Source organism: Anser cygnoides, unplaced genomic scaffold, assembly GCF_040182565.1.
Source record: "Anser cygnoides isolate HZ-2024a breed goose unplaced genomic scaffold, Taihu_goose_T2T_genome scaffold_44_1, whole genome shotgun sequence".
NCBI classification, from domain to species: Eukaryota; Metazoa; Chordata; class Aves; order Anseriformes; family Anatidae; genus Anser; species Anser cygnoides.
Genome location: NW_027103068.1, coordinates 1,362,351 through 1,381,513, shown reverse-complemented (window position 1 = coordinate 1,381,513; position 19,163 = coordinate 1,362,351). Strand labels below are relative to the sequence as shown.

The following is a 19,163-nucleotide window of genomic DNA, read 5'->3' as shown; positions in this document are numbered from 1 at the left end:
AAAAAGGACCCCCAAAAAGGGACCCCAAAAAAGGGATCCTAAAAAGGGACCCCAAAAAAAAGGACCCCCAAAAGGGAACCCCCGAAAAAAGGACCCTAAAAGAGACCCCCCCCCAAAAGGGACCCCAAAAAGGGACCCTAAAGGGACCCCAAAAGGGACCCCTAAAAAGGGACCCCAAAAAAAGGAACCCCCAAAAGGGAACCCCCCCGAAAAGGACCCTAAAAAGAGACCCCCAAAAAGGACCCCAAAAAAGGATCTCTAAAAAGGGAACCTAAAAAGGGACCCCCCAAAGGAACCCCAAAAAAAAGGACCCCCAAAAAGGGACCCCCAAAAAGACCCCCCCACAAAAGGGACACAATAAAAGGGACCCCAAAAAGGGATCCCCCAAAAGGGACCCCAAAAGAGAACCTCATGTAGGGCCCCCCCCCCAAAAAGGGACGCCCCCAAAAGGGACCACCCCTCAAAAGGTAGCGGAAAAAAGAGACCCCCAAAAGGGCACCCCCTAAAAGGGACCCCCGAAAAAAGGGACCCCAAAAGGGACCCCCCCAAAAAGCGACCTCAAAAAAGAGACCTTAAAAAGGGACCCCCAAAAGTGAACCTCCCAAAAAGACCCCCCCAAAAAAGACCCTCAAAAGGAGCCCCCCAAAAAAACCAACCCCAAAAGACCCCTTAAAAGGGACCCCAGAAGTCCCCAAAAGGGACCCCCAAAAGGAGACCCCCAAAAAGACCCCAAAAAGGGACCCAAGAAAAGACCCCCCCCCCCAAAACAAACACCCCAAGGTGACCCCGAAAGTGGACCCCAAACAAGGGACCCCCAAATCCCCCCCCCCCCCAAAACTGGGACCCCAAAACGGGACCTTGAGAGCAGACCCCAAAAACGGGACCCCAGAAACGGGGGACCCCCAAATCCCCCCCCCAAACAGAGACCCCCGACGCCCCCCCCCCCCACTTGAAACCCCAAAACCGAGACCCCAAAACCAGCCCCCCTAAAAAAACCACCCCCTCAAACCCCCCAGTCCCCAAAATATCGGCACCGCCCCCCCCCCAACGAATGGGAACCCCAAAACCGCCCCCCAATTTTTGCCCCCCCCCCCCCCCCCCCCCCCCCCCCCAATTTTTGGGGACGTCCCCCCAATTTTTGCCCCCCCCCCCCCCCCCCCAATAAAGAGGCAGACGCAGACCCCGGCTCGTTCACTTTTATTGTTAAAGGAATTGGGGGGGGGGGCACGGGGGGGCCCGGTTATATTGGGGGGGGGGGTGAAAAGCTGGAGGGGGGCAGGACGCCTGGGTCCCCCCCCATCGCACCCCAAAAGGGGTCCGGGCCCCCCGCCCCCCCCCAGCTCATCCGGGGGAGTCACAGCTGGGGGGGCAAAACGGGGGGGGGGGGGCAAGAAGTGGGGGTGAAGCTGGGGGGGGGCTACAGCAAGGGGGGGGGAAATGGGGGGGCAAAGTGTGGGGGGGGGTCTTAATATGGGGGGGGTCCCAAAGTGTGGGGGGGGTCCCCAAAGTGCGTGGGGGGGGGGGGTCCCAAAATGGGGGTGGACCCAAAGTGGGGGGGGGGGATCCCAAGGAGTTGGGGGGTTCTTAAAGTGGGGGGGGCAAACTGGGGGGTCCCAAAGTAAGGGGGGTCCCCAAGTAAATGGGGGGCCCCTAGTAAATGGGGGTTCCTAGTAAGTGTGGGCGAGCCCCCAAGTAATGGGGGGGGTCCCCAAGTAATGGGGGTCCGAAGTAATGGGGGGGTCCCCAAGTAATGGGGGGTCCCAAGTAAATGGGGGGTCCCAAGTAAATGGGGGGATCCCCAAAGTACGTGTGGGGAGGGAGGGGCGGGCAAAGTGCATATGGGGGGGGCCCCGAAGTGGGGTCCTCCCCCCGAATTGGGGAGGGGGGGTCTCAGATGAGGGAGCCGGGGGGGTCCCCAAATAAATGGGGGGTCCCCAAGTAAATGGGGGGGTCCCTAGTAAATTGGGGGGTCCCTAGTAAATTGGGAGGGGTCCTCAAGTAATGGGGGACCCTAGTAAATGGGGGGGGGGTCCCTAGTAAGTGTGGGGGTCCCCAAGCTAATGGGGGGGTCCCAAGTAATTGGGGGGGGGGGCAAAGTGCGTATGGGGAGGGGACCCCCGAATTGGGGGGGGGGTCTTAGACGAGGGAGCCAGGGGGTCCCCAAATAAATGGGGGGGGTCCCTAGTAAATTGGGGGGTCCCTAGTAAGTGGGGGGGTCCCCAAGCAATGGGGGGTCCAAAATAAGTAGGAGGAGTCCCCAAGTAATGGGGGGCCCTAGGAAATTGGGGGGGGTCCCAAGTAAGTGGGGGGGGGGGTCCCCAAGTAATGGGGGGGCTAGGAAATTGGGGGGGTCCCAAGTAAGTGGGGGGGTCCCCAAGTAATGGGGGGGGGTCCCCAAGTAATGGGGGGGGGTCCCCAAAGTGTGGGTACGTGGGAGGGGGGCAAAGTGCATATGGGGGGGGGGTGGACCCGAAGCGGGCCCCCCCCGAATTGGGGGTGGGGGGGGTCTCAGACGAGGGAGCCGGGGGGGCGGCAGGCGCAGGTCGGGGTGCAGGAAGTCGGGGTTGGTGTAGGTGAACCCCGCGAAGTCGCCCTGGTCCAGCCCCGCCAGGACCAGCTGGTCGGGGGGTCAGCGCGGGGGGGCCCGCGTGAAAAACTTGTCGAAGTTCTCCCCGTTGCGGCCGCACTGCGGGGGGGGGGGACCCCAAAAAAAAAAACGTGGGGGGGAGAACCCCCAAAACGTGGGGGAGATTAACCCCCAAAATGGGGGGGGGAAACCCCCAAAAATGGGGAGAAACCCCCAAAATGGGGGGAGAGACCCCCAAAAAGCAGGGAGATTAACCCCGAGAGAGAGGAGGAATGGGGACCCCAAAAATGCCCCCCCCAAAAGAGGGAGCCCAAAAACACCCCCCCAAAAAGGACCCCAAAAATACCCCCCCCAAAAAAAAAGGACCCCAAAATAGGGAGCCCAAAACCACCCCCCCAAAAGGAAGGGACCCCAAAATCCCCCCCCCCAAAGGCACCCCAAAACCAGGGGCACCGTAAGTAGGGACCCCAAAATCACCCCGCAAAAGGAACCCCAAAACAGCCCCCCGCCCAACACCCCCCCCCAAAAGAAGGGACCCCCCCCAAAAACAGGACACCCCCCCCCCAAAAAAAAGGGACCCCAAAACCCCACCCCAAAAGGCCCCCCCCAAATGAGACCCCCCCCCCAGTGACACCATAAAGAGCCCCCCAAAACCACCCCCCCAAAAGGGACCCCAAAAACAAAGACCCCAAAGTCCCCCCCGCAAAAAGCCCCCCCCCCCCAATTTTCCAACAGAACGGCCCCAAAACCCCGCAAAAAAGCCCCAAAATAATGCAGACAAAAACCAAAATCAGGCAAAACAGCCCCAAAACAGGCCAAAAAAAAACAAAATCAGGCAGAACCCCCCAAAATCGTGCCCCCCCCGACCCCAAAATAAGCCCCCCAACAGCCCCCCAAATGAAGGATCCCCCAAATCCCCCCAAAAATAGCCCCCCCCCCCCCATGCAGCCGGACGGGCACAGAGCCCCCCCCCCCCCCCAAAGCCAGGCATGCGCCGGGGGGGCCCCCAAATTTTTTTTGGGGGGGGGGGGGGGGGCGGGGGGGACAGACAGACAGGAGCCGTGCGGACGGACGGACAGACACAGAGAGAGAGAAGCCGGGGGTGAGCGCCGGGACCCCCCCCCGTTTTGGGGGCGCACCCCAAGGCAGCTGGGGGGGCACGGGGGTCCTGGGGGGTCCTGGGGGGGTCGGGGTGGTCTTGGGGGGTCCTGGGGGGTTTTAGGGTCCTTAGGGGGTCCTGGGGGGGGGGGGGCTTGGATGGTTTTGGGGTGCTGGGGGGTCCTGGGGGGTCCTGGGGTGCGGGGGGGGGGCTTGGGGAGGGGTCCTGGGGGGTTTTGGGGTGCTGGGGGGATCCTGGGGGGGTCCTGGGGTGCGGGGGGGCTTGGGGAGGGGTCCTGGGGGGTTTTGGGGTGCTGGGGGGTCCTGGGGGGGTCCTGGGGTGCGGGGGGCTTGGGGAGGGGTCCTGGGGGGTTTTGGGGTGCTGGGGGGTCCTGGGGGGTTGGGTGCTGGGGGGGTCTTGGGGGCATCTTGGGGGGGGTCCTGGGGGTTTTGGGGTGCTGGGGGGGCTTGGGGTGATCTGGGGGGGATCTTTGCGGGGGGGGGGGGCTTGGGGAGGTTGGGGGGGTCCTGGGGTGATTTGGGGGGGGGGGGGGTTGGGGGGGGGGTCTTGGGGGTAATTTTGGGGGGGGGTCCTTTTTTTGGGGGGGGGTTTTGGGTGCCCCGAGCTGGGTGCTGGGTGCTATTTGGGGTGGTGGGGGGGTACGGGGGGGGGGGTCGTTTATCGGGGGGGGGTTGTTTATGGGGTGGGGGGGGGTCGTTCATCGCGGGGGGGGGTCACTCACCGGGCGGGGGGTGAAGGGGGGGCACCTCGAGCCGCTCCAGGCGCTCCCAGTCGGTGCGGCGGAAGAAGGGGTGCTGGCGCACGTCCTGCTCCCCCCCGGCCCCGCGCCCAGCCGCTTCCCGGGGTGCTTGGTCAGGAACTGGGGGGGGCAAAAATTAGGGGGGGGGGCAAAATTATGGGGGGGCCCCAAAAAATTGGGGGGGCACAGAACCACCCCCCCATTAATGAAGGGGTGCTGGCGCACGTCCTGCTCCCCCCGGCCCCCCAAAGGAATGGGGGGGGGTCCAAGGGGGTTGGGGGGTCCCAAGGATTGGGGGGGCATTGGGGGGGGGCAATTTTTTTCGGGGGGGGGCAGTTTTTTTGGGGGGGGGGGATCCCAGGGGTTTGGGACCCTCCTCAGGGGGTTTGGGGGGGGGGTCCCAAGGACGGGGGGAATCCCAGGGGTTTTGGGGGGGGGGGTCTCGGGGGTTTTGGGGGGGGGTCCCAATTTTTTCTGGGGGGGGGGGGCCCCACTCACCCCCTTGCAGATGGCGACGGCCTCGCGGGACAGGGCCTTGGGGTAGGTGACCGTCTGCTCCATGATGGACTGGAACAGCTCGTCCTCGTCCTCCCCATCAAAGGGGGGCTGGGGGGGGGCCAAAATCAATCGCTGACCCCCCCCGCCACCCCCACCCCCCTCCCCAGAACCCCCCCCCCCAAAAAAAATAAATACCCCACAGCCCCCCCAAAACCCGCCCCAGAGGACCCCAAATAACCCCCAGAGCCCCCCAAATGCCCCCCAAAACACCCCCCACGACCCCCCCCCCCAAAAAAAACCATGACCCCCCCCCCAGCCCCCCCAATACCCCCCAGGACCCCCCCACCAAATAACCCCCCCAAAACACCCCCAAAGCCCCCCCAGAGCCCTCCCCATCCCCCTTAACCCCCCCAACCCCCCCCAATCCCCCCTCAGCCCCCCCAGGACCCCCCCCCCCGGACCCCCCCAGGCCCCCCCCCCCGCCCCCCCCCCACCCCGAAAGCCCCCCCCGGCCCCCACCTGCCCCGCCAGCATCTCGTAGAGCAGCACCCCGAAGGACCACCAGTCCACCGACTTCCCGTAGGGCTGGTAGGCGATGATCTGGGGGGCACCCGCACCCATGGGACCCCCCAAAACACCTGGGTGCCTCCTCAGGGCCCCCCGTGCCCCCCCCCAGGCCCCCCATCACCCCCCGACCCCCCCATCACCCCCCCCATCGCCCCCCCCCACCCCGAAGCCCCCCGGGACCCCCCGGGACCCCCCCGGCCCCCTCCCCTAAATAACCCCCCCCCTCACCCCCCCCCAATGCCCCCCCCACCCCCTCACTGCCCACCCCAAAGCCCCCCGGACCCCCGCCATGACCTCAGGCAGCCCCCTCCCCTCAATAACCGCCAACCCCCATGCCCCCCCGTGCCCCCCGTGGCCACCATGCCCCCCCTTCCCCCTGTGCCCCCCCTGTGCCCCCCTCATTCCCCCCATGCCCCCCTGTGCCCCCCCGTGCCCCCCCATGCCCCCTGTGCCCCCCTTTGCCCCCCCGTTCCCCCCCCCGTGCCCCCCCGTGCCCCCCTGTGCCCCCCTTGCCCCCCCATGCCCCCCCCGTGCCCCCCTGTTCCCCTCCATGCCCCCCTGTGCCCCCCCCGTTCCCCCCGTGCCCCCCCGTGCCCCCCCTTGCCCCCCCATGCCCCCCCCCGTGCCCCCCTGTTCCCCTCCATGCCCCCCCGTGCCCCCCGTGCCCCCCCATGCCCCCCCCTTCCCCCTGTGCCCCCCTTGCCCCCTTCATTCCCCCCCATGCCCCCTTGCCCCCTGTTCCCCCCATGCCCCCCTGTGCCCCCCGTGCCCCCCCCATTCCCCCTATGCCCCCCCCCCCCATGCCCCCCTGTGCCCCCCCTGCCCTCATTCCCCCCCATGCCCCCCTGTGCCCCCCCGCCCCCGCCGTGCCCCCCCCCACGCCCCCCACCTCGGGGGCGATGTAGTCGGGGTGCCGCAGGTGCGGGTGGGTCCCCCCGAACATCCCCCCGTGCCCCCCCTGTTCCCCTCCATGCCCCCCGTGCCCCCCCGTGCCCCCCCATGCCCCCCCTTCCCCCTGTGCCCCCCCGTGCCCCCTGTTCCCCCCCATGCCCCCTTTGCCCCCCCCGTTCCCCCCCATGCCCCCCTGTGCCCCCCCAATCCCCCCCATTCCCCCTATGCCCCCCCCCCCCCATGCCTCCCTGTGCCCCCCTTGCCCCCTCATTCCCCCCATGCCTCCCCTGTGCCCCCCCCCGTTCCCCCCGCCGTGCCCCCCCCGTGCCCCCCCCCGCGCCCCCCACCTCGGGGGCGATGTAGTCGGGGGTGCCGCAGAAGGTGCGGGTGGTGGCCCCCCCCGAACATCTCCTCCTTGCACATCCCGAAGTCGGTGATCTTCACGTGGCCCTGCGCGTCCAGCATCACGTTGTCCAGCTTCAGGTCCCTGGGGGGCGGGGGGCCGGGGGGGCACCGGGGGGCACGGGGGGCACGGTTATTGAGGGAGGGGGCCACTGAGGTCACGGTGTCGGGGGTGGTGTGGGGGTACGGGGGGTGATGGGGGGTCAGGGGGTGATGGGGGGGGTCGGGGGGTGATGGGGGTCGGGGGTGATGGGGGGTCGCGGGGGGTGATGGGGGGCATTGGGGGGTGATGGGGGGGGTCAGGGGGTGATGGGGGGTCAGGGGGTGATGGGGGGTCAGGGGGTGATGGGGGGTCGGGGGTGATGGGGGGGGTCGGGGGTGATGGGGGGGTCGGGGGGGTGATGGGGGTCGGGGGGGTGATGGGGGGTCGCGGGGGTGATGGGGGGCATTGGGGGGTGATGGGGGGGTCAGGGGGGTGATGGGGGGGTCAGGGGTGATGGGGGGTCAGGGGGTGATGGGGGGTCGGGGGGGTGATGGGGGGTCGGGGGGCGATGGGGAGGTCGGGGGGGCATGAGGGGGCATGGTTATTTAGGGGAGGGGGCCAGGGGGGGCACGGGGGGGCAGTTATTAGGGGAGGGGGCTGCTGAGGTCACGGTGTCGGGGGGTGGCGTGGGGGGTACGGGGGGTGATGGGGGTTCGGGGGGTGATGGGGGGCATTGGGGGGGTGATGGGGGCCGGGGGGGGCACGAGGGGGCGGGGGGGCACAGTTATTTCGGGGAGGGGGCCACCAAGGTCATGGTGGGGGTCCCGGGGGCTTCGGGGTGGGGGTGAGGGGGGGGCATTGGGGGGGCGATGAGGGGGTGGTTATTTAGGGGAGGGGGCCGGGGGGGGGGCACAGGAGGGACACGGGGGCGGGGGCTGGGGGGGGGCACGGTTATTTAGGGGAGGGGGCTGCCAAGGTCATGGTTGGGGTCCTGTGGGGCTTCGGGGGGGGGGAGGGCATTGGGGGGGTGATGGGGGGTCAAGGGGGTGATGGGGGTCCGGGGGGTCCCGGGGGGGTCCCCGGGGGGGGGGGTTTTGGGGGGGCTCACCGGTAGATGATGCCCTTGTTGTGCAGGAAGAACAGCCCGATGGCGATCTCGGCGGCGTAAAACCTGCGGGGGGGGGCGCGGGGGGGCGTTATTGGGGGGGGGACGTGGGGAGGGGTCCTGGGGGGGTTGGGGGGTTGGGGGGAGGTTTTGGGGGGATTTGGGGGGTTCCCAAGGGGTCCAAAGGGGATTTGGGGGGGGGGCAGCTCCTAGGGGGGTCCAGGGGGGTCCTGGGGGGGTTGTTTGGGGAGGGGGGGTCCCAGGGGGTATTTGGGGATGTCCTGGGGGTATTTGGGAGGGGTCCCAGGGGGTGTTTGGGGGTGTCCCGGGGGTATCTGGGGGGTCCCTGAGGGTATTTGGGGGTGTCCCAGGGGGAGATTTTGGGGAGGGGGAGCCCTGGGGGGGTGTTTGGGGGGGGGTCCCTGGGGGTGTTTGGGGGGGGGTCCCAGGGGGAAGGGACATTTTGGGGGGTCCCTGGGGGTGTTTGGGGGGGTCCCAGGGGGTATTTGGGGGGTCCCGGGGGGTATTTGGGGGGGGGTGTTTGGGGGTCCCGGGGGGGGTGTTTGGGGGGGTGTTTGGGGGGTCCCGGGGGGGGGGGTATTTGGGGGGGTGTTTGGGGGGTCCCGGGGGGTATTTGGGGGGGGGGGTATTTGGGGGGTGTTTGGGGGGTCCCGGGGGGGGTCACGTGGGGGGGCTCCCTGAACTTGCCGACCTGCTGGATGTGGTACATGAGGTCCCCCCCGGTGACGTACTCCATCACGAAGTACAGCCGGTCCTGGGGGGCGGGGGGGCGGGGTCAGCGCCACCCCCCGGTAACCCCCGGTAACCCCCCCCCAGTAACCCCCAGTAACCCCCCCAGTAACCCCCCGGTAACCCCCAGTAACACCCGGTAACCCCCGGTAACCCCCGGTAACCCCCGGTAACCCCCGGTAACCCCCCGGTAACCCCCAGTAACACCCAGTAACCCCCAGTAACACCCAGTAACCCCCGGTAACCCCCGGTAACCCCCAGTAACACCCAGTAACCCCCAGTAACCCCCGGTAACCCCCGGTAACCCCCGGTAACACCCGGTAACCCCCAGTAACCCCCAGTAACCCCCAGTAACCCCCAGTAACCCCCAGTAACCCCCGGTAACCCCCAGTAACACCCGGTAACCCCCAGTAACCCCCAGTAACCCCGGTAACCCCCGGTAACCCAACCCCCAGTAACCCCCGGTAACCCCCAGTAACCCCCGGTAACCCCCGGTAACCCCCGGTAACCCCCAGTAACCCCCAGTAACCCCCAGTAACCCCCGGTAACCCCCAGTAACCCAACCCCCAGTAACCCCCCCGGCACCCCAGTCCCCCTTCTAGCCCCCACTGCTGCCATTCCCAGTCCCCCCAGTGCTCCCATTGCCCGGCACTCCCAGTGCCCCCAGTTGCTCCCATCCTCAGTGTCCCCAGCCCCCCCAGTTGCTCCCAGTCCTCCCAGTCCCTTCCAGTGCCCCCCCAGTCCCCCCAGTCTCTCCCAGTGCTCCCCCTACCCCCTCTCCCAGCACTCCCAGTCCTTCCCAGCCCCTCCCACCCCCTCCAGTCCCTCCCAGTGCCCCCCAGTCCCTCCCAGTGCTCCCAGTGCTCTCCCTACCCCCTCCCAGTACTCCCAGTCCCCCCGAGTCCCTCCCAGTGCCCCCCCAGTCCCTCCCAGTCCCTCCCAGTGCCCCCAGTACTCTCCCTACCCCCCTCCCAGTACTCCCAGTCACCCCCAGTCCCTCCCAGTGCCCCCGTCCCCCCCAGTCCCTCCCAGTGCCCCCCAGTCTCTCCCAGTGCTCTCAGTACTCCCTCTACCCCCTCTCCCAGCACTCCCAGTCCCTCCCAGTGCTCCCAGTCCCTCCCAGTGCTCTCAGTACTCCCTCTACCCCCTCCCAGCACTCCCAGTCCCTCCCAGTCCCTCCCAGTGCTCCCAGTACTCCCCTCCCAGTACTCCCAGTCCCTCCCAGTGCTCCCAGTCCCTCCCAGTGCTCCCCCAGTCACCCCCAGTCCCTCCCAGTGCTCCCAGTACTCCCCTACCCCCCTCCCAGCACTCCCAGTCCCTCACAGTCCCTCCCAGTCCCTCCCAGTACTCCCCCTACCCCCCTCCCAGCACTCCCAGTCCCTCCCAGTGCCCCCCCCAGTCCCCCCCAGCGCCCCCGCGCACGGCGGTCTGGAAGGTGGAGTGGAGCTGGGTGAGGAAGTGGGGGCGGGGCCCCAGCGCCAGCACGCGGCGCTCCACCATGGTGCAGGCGGCGTCGTCGTCCTGCGCCACCACGTCCTTCTTCAGGATCTTGATGGCGAAGAGCTCGGCCGTGCCGCGCCGCTCCGCCAGCACCACCTGGGGGCGGGGCCGGGAGGGGGCGGGGTCAGGGGGCGGGGCCTAAGGGGGCGGGGCAAAGGGGCGGGGTCTGTTGGGGGCGGGGTCACGTGGGGTGGGGGTACCCGGGGGCGGGTTGGGGCTGCCCAGGGCAGGATCAGCCGGGGGTGAGGCTCGAGGGGGCGTGGTCAGGGGGGCGGGGCCAAAGGGGGCGTGGTCTGTTGGGGGCGTGGTCTGTTGGGGGCGGGGCCGCAGGGGGAGGGGCCTCAGGGGGTGGGGCCTGAGGGGGCGGGGACAAAGGGGGAGGGGCCAAAGGGGGCGGGGTCACGTGGGGTGGGGGTACCCGGGGGTGGGTTGGGGCTACCCAGGGCAGGATCAGCTGGGGGGCGAGGCTTAAGGGGGCGTGGTCGGGGGCGGGGCCAAATAGGGCGGGGCCAGGGGAGGGGCAGAAGGGGGCGTGGTCGGGGCGGGGGACAAGGGGGCGTGGTCTGGTGGGGGCGTGGCCAGAGGGGGCGCGGTCATATGGGGTGGGGGGACCCAGGGGTGAGGCCACCCAGGGCAGGAGCGGTTGGGGGCGGGGCCTCAGGGGGCGTGGCCTCGGGGGCGTGGCCTCAGGGGGCGTGGCCTCAGGGGGCCAACGGGGGTGGGGTCAAATAGGGTGGGGTCATATGGGGGCAGGGGCAAATGGGGTGGGGGTGCCTGGGGCAGTATGGCTTGGGGGCGGGGCTTCACGGGGCGAGGTCAAGGGGGCGGGGCTTCACGGGGCGGGGTCACAGGGGGCGGGGCTTCACTGGGTGTGGCTCCAGGGGGCGGGGCTTCACGGGGCGGGGCCAAAAGGGGCGAGGGTACCCAAGGGGTGGGTCGGGGCTACCCAGGGCGTGGTCGGCCGGGGGGCGGGGCTTAAAGGAGGCGGGGCCTCGGGGGCGTGGCCTCGGGGGGCGTGGCCTCGGGGGGCGTGTCCGGGGGGCGTGTCCGGGGGCGTGGCGCACCTTGCCGAAGCTGCCCTTGCCCAGCACCATCAGGAAGCTGAAGTCCCCCAGCCGCGAGCGCCCGGCCCCGAAGAAGCCGCGCGAGGGCTCCGTGGGGCTGGGGGAGGGCGAGGGGCCGGGGGGGGAGCACGGCCCCCGGCGGACCTTCTGCGGGGGGGGGGGAAAGGGGGGGTCGGGGAGGGGGGCAACCACACAGGGACCCCCTCCGGGCAGGTACAGCCCTCGGGGGGGCATTTAAACATTGGGAGGGGGTATTTAACCCTTTGGGGGGTATTAGTCCCTTGGGGGGCATTTGTCCCTTGGGGGGGCTATTTACCTCGGGGGGCATTTAACCTGGGGGGGCATTTAACCCTATGGGGGTATTTGTCCCTTGGGGGGGGCATTTAACCTTAGGGGGGTATTTAACCCTATGGGGGGGTATTTGTCCCTTGGGGGGAGCTATTTATCTCGGGGGGGACATTTAACACTTGGGGGGAGTATTTGTCCCTTGGGGGGGAGAATTTAAGCCTTGGGGGGGGTATTTCCACATGGGGGGACAAGATTTAACCCCGGGGGGGTTATTTGCCCCGGGGGGGGTATTTCCCTCTTGGAGGGGGGGCATTTAACCTTTCGGGGGCCAACTGTCCCTTGGAGGGGCGATTTAACCGTGGGGGGGCTATTTGCCAATTGAGGGTGGGAATTTGCCCCACGGGGGGTATTTAACCTCTGGGGGGATTTGCCCCATTGGGGCTATTTACACCATGGGGGATTTACCCCGGGGGGGGGTTATTTGCCCCGGGGGGGGTTATCTGCCCCATGGGGGGGTATTTACCTCGTAGAGCTCCAGGGGGTAGTTGCAGGCCTGGAAGAGACGGAGCAGCCGTGAGGGGGGGGGGCAGGGGTTTTGGGGGGGGGGTCAGGGGCAACTGGGGGGTTGGGGGTATTTGGGGGGCGGGGGGGGTCGGGGTACCTCGAATTTGGGCCGGAGGCCGCAGTCGTCGGTGTCGGCCACGGGGACGTTGTAGTACTCGCCCTCCTCCTGGTTCAGCAGCTTGAACCTGGGGGGCACGGGGGGCGTGGGGGGGCTGGGGCGGGCCGGGGGGGGTAGGGGGGGCGTGGGGGGTTGGGGGCTGGGGGGGGGCTGGGGCGGGCCGGGGGGTGGGGGGGGAGCAGGGGGCGTGCACAGCAGGGGCCTCGTGCGAGGGCAAAGCTGGGAGTGGGGGGCTTGTGGGGAGGGTCCTCGTGCAAGGGGGGGGGGTCCTCGTGCAAAGTCCTCGTGCAAGGTCCCTGTGCACGCCCCATGCAGGATCCTTGTGCAAGGTCCTCGTGCACATCCCGAAGAAGGTCCCCGTGTGAGGTCCCCGTGCAAGGCCCTTGTGAAACTCCCCCACGTGAGGTCCCCGTGCAAGGTCCCCACAAGAAGTCCCCGTGCAAGGCCCCCGTGCAGTCCCCGTGCGAGCTCCCCGTGCGTGCGAGGCCCTCGTGCAAGGCCCGTGCGAGCGCTCACCAGCCGTCCACGCGGGCCTTGAGCAGCTCGGCCACGCCGAAGCTCATGGCGCCCATGAAGTCGTTGCGGGAGGTGCGGTCCCAGTCCCACACCTCCACCGACAGCCGCCGCTCCGCGTCCCCCGGCCGCAGCGTGCTGCGGGCACACGCGGCTCGGCTCGCACGCGCACGAGTGGCACGCGCGCACGCACGCATGCACGCACATACTCACGCCTTGCACGCTGCACAGCCCCCTTGCACCGCCCTCGTGCGTGGCCTCCTTGCACCAACCCTGTGCACCAGCCCTGTGCACAACCCCCTTGCACCATCCCCTTGCACCACCCCTTGCACTATTCCCTTGCACTGCCCTCTTTCACCACCCCCTTACGCTGTCCCCTTGCACTTTCCATTTGCACTATTTCCTTGCACCAGCCCTGTGCACCACCCTCTTGCACCATCCCCTTGCACCACTCCCTTGCACTATCCTCTTGCACCATCCCTTTGCACTATTCCCTTGCACCAACCCCTTGCACTATTCCCTTGCACTTTCCCTTTGCACTATTTCCTTGCACCAACCCTGTGCACCATCCCCTTGCACCACCCCCTTGCACTATTCCCTTACACTGCCCTCTTTCACCACCCTCTTACACCATCCCCTTGCACCAACCCCATGCACCAACCCCCCACACCACCCCCTTGCACTATCCCACTACACCACCGCCTTGCACTACTCCCTTGCACGCCCGCCCCCTGCACGAGGGCTCACAAGAGGAAGGCCTCGTTCCACACGGGGTTGAGCGTGGCCTTGGCCCCCCATAACCCCCCAAATCCCCCCATAACCCCCCATAACCCCTTCCCCCACACCCCCCTTGCACGCCCACCCCTTGCACACCTTGCACGAGGGCTCACAAGAGGAAGGCCTCGTTCCACACAGGGTTGAGCATGGCCATAACCCCCCCCAATCCCCCCATAACCCCCCCAAATCCCCCCAAATCCCCCCATAACCCCCTCCCCCACACCCCTTGCACGCCCGCCCCTTGCACGCCTCGCACGAGGGCTCACAAGAGGAAGGCCTCGTTCCACACGGGGTTGAGCGTGCCTTGACCCCCCATAACCCCCCCAAATCCCCCCAAATCCCCCCATAACCCCCTCCCCCACACCCCCCTTGCACGCCCGCCCCTTGCACGCCTCGCACGAGGGCTCACAAGAGGAAGGCCTCGTTCCACACGGGGTTGAGCGTGCCTTGACCCCCCATAACCCCCCCAAATCCCCCCAAATCCCCCCATAACCCCCTCCCCCACACCCCCCTTGCACGCCCGCCCCTTGCACGCCTCACACGAGGGCTCACAAGAGGAAGGCCTCGTTCCACACGGGGTTGAGCGTGCCTTGACCCCCCATAACCCCCCCCCCCAAATCCCCCCAAATCCCCCCATAACCCCCTCCCCCACACCCCCTTGCACGCCCGCCCTTGCACGCCTCGCACGAGGGCTCACAAGAGGAAGGCCTCGTTCCACACAGGGTTGAGCATGGCCATAACCCCCCCCAATCCCCCCATAACCCCCCAAATCCCCCCATAACCCCTCCCCCACACCCCCCCCTTGCACGCCCGCCCCTTGCACGCCTCGCACGAGGGCTCACAAGAGGAAGGCCTCGTTCCAGACGGGGTTGAGCATGGCCATAACCCCCCCAAATCCCCCCATAACCCCCCCCAAATCCCCCCAAATCCCCCAAAACCCCCTCCCCCACACCCCCCCTTGCACGCCCGCCCCTTGCACGCCTCGCACGAGGGCTCACAAGAGGAAGGCCTCGTTCCAGACGGGGTTGAGCGTGGCCTTCACCGTGCGCGTCTTCTGCTTGGAGACGTTCTTGGGGTCGGGGATCAGCTTCAGCTTGACGTAGGGGTCCGAGAGCCCGTTGGGGTCCATCGGGATCAGGTTGCGCGCCCCCCCACTGCGGGGGGGGGGCGTCAGGGGGGCGGGGGGCGGGGGGGGGGGGGTCCCAGGTGGGGGGGTCCCAGGTGGGGGTCCTGTATGGGGAGGTCCCGAATGGGGGGTCCCAGGTGGAGGGGGACAAGGGGGGGGTCCCAGGTGGGGGGGCGAAGGGGGGATCCCAGGTGGGGGGTCTCAGGTGGGGGGTCTGGATGGGGGGTCCCAGGTAGGGGGGTCCCGAATGGGGGGTCCCAGGTGGGGGGTCAAGGGGGGTCTCTGGTGGGGATCCCAGGTGGGGGGTCCCAGGTGGGGGGGACAAGGGGGGTCCCAGTTGGAGGGGGGTCCCGGGGGGTCCAGGGGGTTCCCAGTTGTGGGGGTTCCCGGGGGGGTCCCAGCTGGGGGTGGGGTCCCGGGGGTGGGGTCCCAGGTGTGTGGGAGGGGTCCTGGGGGGGGGGGGGAGGTCCCAGTTGTAGGGGGGTCCGGGAGGGGTTCCTGGGGGGTTCCCAGTTGTGGGGGGTCCCGGGGGGTCCCATTGTGGGGGTACCGGTGACGTGCAGCTGCTCCCCGGGCAGCGCCTGGATGCGGAGCTGCAGCCGCCCGCGGCGCTCGGTGTGGTCGACGCCGCAGAGGCTGGGCACGCTTTGCACGCAGCGCTTGTGCACGTTCATCTCGCAGCCTGCGGGCACCGCACCGCTGCCACGCCGCCCCGGAGCACGGGCGGCTGCGCACGGGGGGCTGCGCACGGGCGGCTTGGCAGGAGGAGCTTCGCACAAGCAGCTTTGCACGAGCAGTTTTGCACGAGCGGCTTTGCAGGAGGAGCTTTGTGGGAGGAGCTTCGCACAAGCGCTTTTGCACAAGGAGCTTCGCACGAGCAGCATCACATGAGCAGCTTAGCATGAGCGGCTTTGCACGAGTGGCTTTGCACGAGTGGCTTCGCACAAGAAGCTTTGCACGAGGACCTTTGCACAAGCGGCTTTGCATGAGTGTTCTTGCACAAGGAGCTTTGCACAAGTGCCTTCGCATAAGGCGCTTTGCAGGAGGAGCTTTGCATGAGCAGCCTTGCACGAGCAATTTCGCATGAGAGGCTTTGCACGAGCATTTTTGCACAATGAGCTTCGCACGAGCGTTTTTGCATGAGGAGCTTTGCACGAGGGGCTTTGCATGGGTGCCTTTGCACGAGCAGCTTTGCACAAGCGGCTTTGCACAAGAGGTTTTGCAGGAGCAGCCTTGCACAAGCAACTTTGCACGAGAGGCTTTGCACACAGAGCTTTGCATGAGCACCTTTTGCACAAGCACCTTCACACCACCAACCCCCGCCACCCCCATAGCTCCCCCCAACCCCCCCCAACAGCACCGTGGCGCGACCCCCTCCCCATTACCCCCTCCCCTGCCCCCCCAGCCCCCCACCCCCGCCCCTCATGCGTTGCACACTCACACGAGCACTTCATGCCCTGGTGCACGAGGCCGTAGAGCAGCGAGCCGCAGTGGTCGCAGAAGGTGGGGCTGCTGTAGCTGTGCAGCTTGAACTTGTGCTTGTTGCGGGGGTCCTGGGGGGGGGGGGGCACACGCACGTGCAAGGCCTTGCACACACATGTGCAAGCCCGGTGCCCCCCCCCCCCCTTACCCATCCACATCCCCCCCCCCTCCCCCTTTTTCCCCGTCCTCGGGCTCCTTCCAGGCCAAGGACGCCCCGAATCTGGGCCACGGCCCCCCCATGGGGGGATGTGGGGGGCCGGGGGGGGGGGTCCGAAATAGAAATTGGGCCGCCCCCCGCCCCCCCCCCGAAACGTCCTCGTGAACTCACGTCGGTCTGCGGCCCCTTCCCGGCCCCCGGGCACTCGAAGGTGACGAACTCATGGCAGCGCTTGTGCACCACGAAGCTGCACACTGGGGGGGGGGCACGGTCAGAGAGACCCCCCCCCCTCCCCCCCCGCCCCAAAAATGCCCCCCCAGCCCCTCCTCCTGATGGCAAAAAAAAAAAAAGGGACCCCCCCCAAACACCCCCCAGGATGCCCCAAAACAACCCCAGGACCCCAAAATGCCCCCAGGACCCCCCCCCCAAATCCCCCCTCGGACCCCCAAATACAACCAGAACCCCCCCAAAATGACCCCCCCGGACCCCAAAATACCCCCCGAAACACAAAATACCCCCAGGACCCCCCCCAAAATAACCCCAGGACCCCCAAATACCCCAGGACCCCCCAAATATCGCCCAAGACCCCCAAAATAACCCCCCGGACCCCAACCCCCCAGGACCCCCCAGAACCCCCCAGGACCCCCCAGGACCCCCAGAGCCCCCAGGACCCCCCAGAGCCCCCAGGACCCCCCAGACCCCCCCGCCCCCCCCAGCATCCCTCCACCTGTTGCCTGGCAACCGTCGCCCGGCAACGCTCGCTTGGCAACCGCGCCCCCCCGCCTGTCAATCACCCACTGGCCCCGCCCCCCGGACCCCCCCCCCCCCCCAAAATCCATGTGGGGGGGTGGGGGGTCCTATGGGTGCTGGGGGGTGGGGGGGCATAGGGTCATGGGGGGGGTCAAATGGGGGTTCTATTGGGGGGGTCCCATGGGGGTGTTAAATGGGGGGGGTCCCATGGGGGGGTTCTATGGGGGGTCCCATGGGGGGTGTTAAATGGGGGGGGTCCCATGGGGGGGTCCCAAGGGGGGGGGTCCTATGGGGGAGGTCCCCTGGGGGTGTTAAATGGGGGGGGGGGGGCCGTGGGGGGGGGGTCCCGTGGGGGGGTCCCGTGGGGGGGGGTCTATGGGGGCTGTTAAATGGGGGGGGTCCCATGGGAGGGTTCTAAGGGGGGGTCCCGGGGGGTGTTAAATGGGGAGAGGTCTCCGGGGGGGGGGCCATGGGGGGTCCCACGGGGGGTGCTAAATGGGGGGGGGGGTCTAAGGGGGGGGTCCTGGGTGGGAGGTTAAATGGGGGGGGGGGTCCCAACGGGGGGTTAGATGGGGGGTTCTATGGGGGTCCCGGGTGGGTGTTAAATGGGGGGGCGTCCCGGGGGGGGCGTTAAGTGGGGGGGTCCCGGGGGGGGGGGCTCACCCATGCACTGCAGGCCTTGCTTCCCGATGCCCCTGGGGGGGGAAACGGCGCCGTCACCCCTGGGTGCCCCCGGGGGGGGGGTGGGCACGGGGGTGCGACAGCGGGGTCCGGGGGGGGCATTGGGCAGAGCCCCCCCCCCACCTGGACCCCCCCCCAGTATCCTTGGGGCGCCCCCACCCCAATACTCCTGGTCCTAGTGACCCCCCCAGCGCCCCCATAACCCCCCCAAACCCCCCCAGACCCCCCCAGACCCCCCCAGACCCCCCATAACCCCATATAACCCACACCCCCCATACCCCACGACCCTCCCGTGCCCCCCCCCGCCCCCCCCCGTGCCCCCCCCGGCCCCAAAACCCCCCCACCAGATGAAGTCGGTGCAGGGGCTGCAGAAGGGGGCTGCTGGAAGCCCCCAGACCCCTGATACCCCCCAAACCCCCCCATACCCAATACCCCCGATACCCCCCGACCCCCCCAATACCCCCCGACCCCCCCCGTGCCCCCCGGCCCCCAAAGCCCCCCACCAGATGAAGTCGGTGCAGTGGCTGCAGAAGGGGGCTGCCAGAAGCCCCCACACCCCCATAACCCCCCATAACCCCATATCCCCCAATACCCCACGACCCCCCCGATACCCCACGACCCCCCCACGACCCCCCCGTGCCCCCCGGCCCCAAAAGCCCCCCACCAGATGAAGTTGGTGCAGTGGCTGCAGAAGGTGGGCTGCTGGAAGCCCCCAGACCCCCATAGCCCCTCCAAACCCCCCAAACCCCAATACCCCCGATACCCCCCGACCCCCCAATACCCCCCGACCCCCCCGTGCCCCCCCGGCCCCCCACCAGATGAAGTCGGTGCAGTGGCTGCAGAAGGTGGGCTGCTTGAAGAAGCGGGCGGTGAAGCGGTGGCTGCGCACCTCGTGCACCTCCTTGTGGCGCAGCGCCCCCCGGCGGCAGAACAGCGGCCGCCCCCGGCCCGCTCCGCCTCCGCGCCCGGCAGCGCCATCGGGGCACGGACACGCGTGGGGGGGTCACGGACACGCGTGGGGGGTCACGGACACGTGTCGGGGGGGCTGCGGGGGCAGAGAGGGTCGGGGTCGGGGTCAGATTCGGGGTCAGCCCATGGGTGGGGATGGAGGCACGGGCACGTGGAGGGACCCACGGACACGCGGGGGGGGGGGGTCACAGACACTCGTGGGGGGGGGGGTCACGGACACGCGGGGGTGGGGGCCCGGGGGGGGGGCTGTGGGGGCAGAGAGGCTTGGGGTCGGGGTGGGCGCATGGACAGGGATGGACCCACGGACACACGGGGGGGCCCACGGACACGGGGACGGACCCACGGGCAGACCCACAGACACAAGCGGAGACCCACGGACACGCGGGGGTGGTCCCAGGAGGGCTGTGGGGGCAGAGGGTCGGGGCTGGGGCGGGCCCACGGACGGGGACGGACCCACGGGCAGGGACGGCCCCACGGACGGCCCCACGGACGGCCCCACGGACAGCCCCAGCCCCACAGACGGCCCCACGGA

The 19,163-nt window shown here is 68.6% G+C and overlaps 1 protein-coding gene across 1 annotated transcript; it reads right to left on the bottom strand.

Moving 5' to 3' along the window:
• Positions 1-1,341: 1,341 nt before the first annotated feature.
• Positions 1,342-18,659, bottom strand: LOC136789396 (protein kinase C gamma type-like; the record flags this gene model as incomplete). The annotated part of the gene is given in 22 exon segments (XM_066989455.1): positions 1,342-1,360; positions 2,451-2,686; positions 4,429-4,450; positions 4,452-4,524; positions 4,527-4,566; positions 4,945-5,052; positions 5,464-5,544; positions 6,750-6,803; positions 6,805-6,889; positions 7,896-7,958; positions 8,573-8,667; positions 10,065-10,238; positions 11,207-11,353; positions 12,018-12,047; positions 12,156-12,243; positions 12,693-12,827; positions 14,465-14,623; positions 15,145-15,274; positions 16,034-16,145; positions 16,403-16,485; positions 17,645-17,676; positions 18,478-18,659. Coding segments are annotated over 22 exon segments (2,148 nt in total), but the record flags the coding sequence as incomplete, so codon positions are not given.
• Between the last annotated feature and the right edge of the window lie 504 nt (positions 18,660-19,163).